The sequence below is a fragment of the Cyprinodon variegatus genome, unplaced genomic scaffold (genome assembly GCF_000732505.1).
Source record: "Cyprinodon variegatus isolate N-32 unplaced genomic scaffold, C_variegatus-1.0 Scaffold1882, whole genome shotgun sequence".
Lineage (NCBI taxonomy): Eukaryota > Metazoa > Chordata > Actinopteri > Cyprinodontiformes > Cyprinodontidae > Cyprinodon > Cyprinodon variegatus.
In genome coordinates, this window is record NW_015152335.1 from 38,599 (window position 1) to 45,000 (window position 6,402).

The window sequence follows — 6,402 nt, forward strand, 5'->3', positions numbered from 1 at the left end:
TACAAGCATGCTTCGTGTGAGGGGTTGCCTTCAAGTGTAACGATCTTGGTTCTGTTGTTTTTCTCTAAGTTTTCAGTTTCAAGTTTAGGCAGGTTTTTTCTTGCTTTCCAGCTTTATTGGTGTGTCTGGATTCATTTAAGTTGCTTAGGTTTTTCTTTGTCTGTCCTCTGCTGCCCCCTTGTGTTCTTTTCCCTTGGCTTCCTCATCAGCTCTAGTCACACCTGCTCCCTATCAGCTCATTAGCCCTACCTTTGTTCAGTCAGCCATAAATACACTCCCTCTTACCTTTTCTCACCCTGGCTCCTTGATGGTTTTCCCCTGATATCTCCATGGGTCTGGTTTGTGTTTGATTTTTATGTAGGATTTTTGGATTCCTGTTTTTGTTTAACATTTTTAAGTTGGATTTTTTGGATTCCTGTTTTTGCTGCTAGATCTGTCATCAAACCCTTTAAGAACTCACCTCTGCCTGTCAGCCTCTGCATTTGGGTCCTCATAAAAACCTCCAAACAAATCGTGACATCAAGTCAATGCATCAACTGGATTTCCTTAGGTAGAAAACTTTGACTCAATCTGGATGATCTGGTGAACTGTAAAGTGCCCTGAGATGACGTGTTGTGAAATGGTGCTATATAAATGAAGGTTCTTATGGGACCTTCTTTATGAGAAATTCTTCTTGACCCTTCGACAGGGAAATCTGTTAAGATTTATCACTGTTTCAAGTGTTATAGTACTCAAAGCTAGTCTTGGTCTTAAGACGAGGTTTTGGTCTTGATCATGTCTCAGACTCAACCGCATAGGCACCTAGTGTTTTCTTATAAACTGAGGACTTCAAATATCATTTTATTTAGTTGTCTGTGATTCATATAACTTGCAAAGAAAACGTAGATTGTGCTGAAGAAACTTAAACTAAAGACCATAACTTGACCTGGTCTTTTTGTAGGATGTCTTAATGGCAACAATACTTAGGGTTTATACATGACATATATATATATATATATATATATATATATATATATATATATATATTTTTACATTGCAGTGTCCATATAAACTGTAAAACTCCCTGCATAATTACAATAAAGCAATTTATATGCATGAAACAAGTGTAGCAGTATGGCAATTGCCATACTGCTACACTTGTGAAAGTAAAATCTGTTGGGCTCTTTTTGGCATCAAGACAATTATTCTTATTGCCACATTGCCAGACAGGACACTGTTTAAAAAAAAAATATATATACCATTATATATATCTGATGGTATGGTTTTTTTAAATGTATCTTTTTTTTAAAGTTAAGCATTTTAAATGCCACCATAGTCACATTTAATGTATTTTAATGCTCATTAAGGCCTTAATTAAAAAAAATAATTTAATTACTTTTAATTATTTTTTAAGACCAGCGGAAACCCTGATAGCTTTTTATATTTTCTTTATTTTACATTCCCAGAGCCTTATACATGGTTTTAAACCCTTTCAAGACAAATAAGCATGGGAAAGTGGGAGTGGACCCGCACCTGGTCACCTGGATCCACAGTTATCTCACCAACAGGCCGCAGAATGTCAGGCTGAAGGACATCATGTCTGACACTGTGATCAGCAGCACAGGAGCCCCTCAAGGCCCAGTGCTGGCCCCTCTTCTCTTCACCCTGTACTCCTCTGACCTACACTACAACTCAGAGCTGTGTCACATACAAAAGTATGCTGACGACACAGCCATAGTCGGATGCATCAGGGATGACAAAGAGGAGGAGTATCGACATGTGGTGGGGGACTTTGCCCTTTGGTGCCACACAAACCACCTGGAGCTCAACACCTCTAAGACAAAGGAGCTGGTAACCTTAATTTCTGGAGGGAGTCTTCTCAATGGATCAATAAAGTTCTGTCTAAGTCTAAATAAATGCTAACAAACTTTCTTTCTAAAAGTCTGGGATATAATCACTCATGTTTTTGAGCCACTTCAGTGACACTTTGCAGAATTTATCAGCAATAAATGAATTAAGCATTAATTATTCAGTACCTAAATGTTAAATATAAAAATCTAATAATTATCTCTATTTAATTATTATAAAGATGAATATCACTTACCTTTTTCACTTACCTTAAAGCCTTATACTATATCACTTACCTTATAGCCCTTTTCCTTTGCAAAGCTATTGATGACAGCCCTCCGCTCTCTTGTGGTGTTAGTAGCATCAAACACCTGTGGGACACAGGACACACCTGTTGCCTGTACCATCATTCATCTGATATCTGAAAACAATGTTACATGAATATTGCTTCAAATCTCTAGTGTTCAACAACTGAGGAGTAACATTTATTTTCAAATAAAAGGGAAAAAAAATTAAATGATCTAGAATGACTAGACTTCAGTTCTTACTTTAAACTCCAGTTTAAATTAATGCTAGATCTCAGACAGACAGTTTGTTATTGTCCTCTTACTCACGGCTACTTGTCCATGTTCTCTTGTGAAGTACGCAGCGACATCTTTGAGGGCAGCTGCAGCACAGGCCCTAAGAGACAGCTTAAACTTTAACGATGATGAATGATAAACGCAAGTCAGAGTTGAATAATATGAAGAAATTAAAAGAAAAAGTGCAGGTATATGATAAATATTTATGTGAGCTCTAATTACAAATATACATAGTGTATAAACAAATCACAAAGGGACTTTCGAATGTTTTATGCCTGCAGATTCAATACCACGAGGCTCCTAATAAATCACAAGCATGAACGACCACTTGAGACAGCACTGTTTTCTTCTCGTCTGTGTAATGATTCAGACTGTGGACCAAGGAAATCCAGAAACAACAGTGGACGGACGGTAAACAGATTTATTGAACATTGCAGAAAACTCAGGAACAGGTTAAAACAAGGGAGCAGGAACTACTGGAAGGGAGAGGACCGGTTAGTTGCAGGTAGGGTGGCAAACTCCCTGAAAAAAAAAAGGGAAACCTCGTGTGCCATGTCTACTTCTGGTGTTGCAAGGTGGTCCACCACTGGCAGCATGTTGTCTCAAGTCTGACAGCCCGCCATGGTCTACAGAAAAGCGTGCCGGCACACCATGCAGTGTACGGAAGAGGATTAGGGCCAGTGAAAAAAAAAAAAAAATTAACAGATTTTTAAATTTTATTTCAATTTAGTATGGTCAAAAAGTCAGAATTCTGAGAAAAAGTCAGAATTCTGAGATTAAAGTCAGAATTCTGACTTTTTTCTCAGAATTCTGACTGAATTCTGACAATAAAAAAGTCAGAATTCAGTCAGAATTCTGAGAAAAAGTCAGAATTCTGAGATTAAAGTCAGAATTCTGACTTTTTTCTCAGAATTCTGACTGAATACTGACAATAAAAAAAGTCAGAATTCTGACCAAATTCTGACAATAAAAAAGTCAGAATTCAGTCAGAATTCTGAGAAAAAAGTCAGAATTCTGACTTTTTTCTCAGAATTCTGACTGAATACTGACAATAAAAAAAGTCAGAATTCTGACCAAATTCTGACAATAAAAAAGTCAGAATTCAGTCAGAATTCTGAGAAAAAAGTCAGAATTCTGAGATTAAAGTCAGAATTCTGAGAAAAAAGTCAGAATTCTGAGAAAAAAGTCAGAATTCTGACTTTTTTCCCATGTTAAACTGAAATAAAATTTAAAAATCAGTTAACTTTTTTTTTTTTTTCCAGTGGCCCTAATCCTCTTCCGTAGCAGTGTGCTTTATATTCATGATCGCGGATTTTTCCACCCAGGTATTTCTTTTTTCCCATTCCTCCCTATATTTCTGCATTCTTTTTTTTTTTTTTGGAGGAGGAGCATCGCTATGTGAAGATGCTCCGCCCCCAAAAGTATTTAAATGACTTGTTCGTCCCCCATGCTGCTCTGTTGTCTCTCGCGTTCTTCTCCATGAGCAACACTTGGCTCGACCAATGGGATGAGGGTATTCTGGATCGTTACATATATGTTTTCAGCTCATTGGTCACAATGCAGGACTTAAATGTGAATGCACAAAACCGAGTGCTAAGGTCCAAAATCAGTGCAAGTGAGAGAAATGGGTCTGGGCCTAAGAGTTGAACGAGTTTAGCCAGATAAACCAAAATAACTTTTCCAGTCTTGCTTTGTTTTTATCAATTACAAACCTGGTTCAACTGTTGAAAATTCAAAGAATTTCATCTGGAATAAATGTCTGGGCTTTTAATGAGCGCTCATGGGTGTCGTACTTACTTGCGGATCCTCATGGCCTCCTCATTGTCAGGTTTAAAGAACTCAAAGTTCTTGTAGGTTTTGACTGCCTCTCTGCGATACTGGCCCACATTAAATACTGGTGGAGATTCAAATTAAACATGTGGGTTAGGGGAAACACAATTAGCCTGCATGCTTGGTTAATTTTGATAATAATTAAGAATTAACGTTAAATATAATTTCTCTAACCTTTTGTGGGAACTCCAATCCAGTTTAGGTAGCGAGTGAGCTTCTTGGAGATGTATGTCTTCCCTCTGGCAGGTAATCCTACCATCACAATCACCGTTGGGGAGTTACAGAACTGGGGCACAGACGCTGATAAGTAAAATGACCCAAAAAAAAAAGAGAGAGAAGGTGTAATTCTGGACCGGATTTGTGATTTGATATTCAGGAATACTGTTAGCGTCTCAAAATTCAATCAGATGCAAACTCAGTTGGGTTCATTCTTATCAGACATGTGTGTCATTTCCCAGGTAAGTGTACCATGAGGCAACAGAAATATTTGCTGTTCAAACCTGCGTCTCTTTGGCCCCCAGAGATACCAAAGGAAAAAATCTTATATCAGCCTGATGCCACAAGAAACTTTGTTTCATGCTCATCTGTTGATTGGAGTTGTTCAACTAAACCACAAAGCTGATCTTCAGTAAGTGTTTGTGGCACTTAAAAAATTATAGGTCGGGTACTTAGAAGAAGTGGTGGTTGGCCAATAGAGGGCGCTAGGGCGGCGTCCCATGCACCCAATAACCCTGATTAAGACATAAAAAAATATATATATTTATATTTTTTTATAATTTCATTTTAAATTTAAAATATTTCGAAATATATCCATATATTGTGCCAGATAAATATTTGATCTTTAATGACTAATAAAGCATCATTCCATTTTTTGTCAGATTGGTGACATATTTCCACCCTAGGGCGCAAAAATCTGTGCCCATTGACTCTGGTTAAAAGTTGTCCATGCGCAGTAGGTCCGCTGCAATGCAGAAGTATAGGAGAGCTTGGGGCGCGGCTAAGCTGTGACCTGAGGTGACAGGAAGTGTAATTGGCCACCACCTCCCGCCACAGCGCAGACGTTTGGCGGGTGATTGACAGGTTGAGTCGGGGGATTTGGAGACGCATTGGAGAGAGAGAGAGAGAGAAATGGCGAAAGAAACATCCTTTTCCAGGACCTGTTTTAGCTCCAAGGCTTGGCTAACTGCATGCAGCGAGGCTAAGGCTTTATCCTGCTTTCCCTGCCTCCTTTTTCAAATGTCAGGATCTGACCCAGCATGGATAAAGACAGCTAGGACAGATTTAAAGCACTTTATATAAAAGGCAAAGAAGAACAAACAATCTGGGATTCACATGGAAAACAATAGAATCTAGTCTACTTTTTCTAGATGTTTGTTAATTTGCATAGCTGCTCTTAAATAAACACATTCTCAGAAAATAAATATTGTTTATATATTAAAACAATATAAAGCTGCCTAATAGCTTCTCCATTGTTAAACTGCTACATTATTTCTTTAGGTGAGTGACACAATATTGGACAATACTTCACAAAGCCTCAGAAGGGCAAGATTTATGTACAAAAATAAAGCTGGACATGAAATTATGTTTTGTTTTTATAATTTTTATTTGTTGTTGGCATTCATAAAAATATAGTGGTGTGATAACTTATATACGTATACGTCTATTTGAAATTATAGCCCCCCCTGGAGTAAACTGCACGAACCGCCACTGCTTAAAAGACTGAATTTATACTGTGACAGAAAGTGTTTGAGCCATCAGCAAAAATTTAAGAGGAGCAGGTCTGACGCTGCACATACAGCAAACTCTGACCTGGTTTCGCTTCTGAAGGAAGCCTTGCCCTGTGTGGCCTACTTGCCTCCTAATCCCCTGAAAAATCTAAACTAAAATTGGAACCAAAAGGACCAAAAACACAGAGACAAACAACCATACACACACACACTCACACCTAAGGGGAATTTAGAGAAGCCAGTTAACCTAACAGTCATGTTTTTGGACTGTGGGAGGAAGCCGGAGTACCTGGAGAGAACCCATGCATGCTCAGGGAGAACATGCAAACTCCATGCAAAAAAACCTCTGCATTATGGTGAACACTGGTGTTTACCAGCGTTCACTTTAAAATGACACCACTGGGTTTCACTTTCCTGCTAACTATGACACACAATGA

The 6,402-nt window shown here is 38.3% G+C and overlaps 1 protein-coding gene across 1 annotated transcript in view; it reads right to left on the bottom strand.

The window, feature by feature from the left end:
• Positions 1-4,535, bottom strand: part of LOC107104783 (6-phosphofructo-2-kinase/fructose-2,6-bisphosphatase-like) — a 17,329-nt gene extending 12,794 nt beyond the window's left edge. Inside the window, exons 1-4 of the mRNA XM_015404869.1 lie at positions 4,413-4,535; positions 4,206-4,302; positions 2,442-2,508; positions 2,124-2,198 (exon numbers count right to left, since the gene is read on the bottom strand). Of these exons, the coding sequence (XP_015260355.1) occupies positions 2,124-2,198; positions 2,442-2,508; positions 4,206-4,302; positions 4,413-4,497 (324 nt within the window). The 5' untranslated portion in view covers positions 4,498-4,535. The remainder of the gene's footprint in view (positions 1-2,123; positions 2,199-2,441; positions 2,509-4,205; positions 4,303-4,412) is intronic.
• Positions 4,536-6,402: the final 1,867 nt, after the last annotated feature.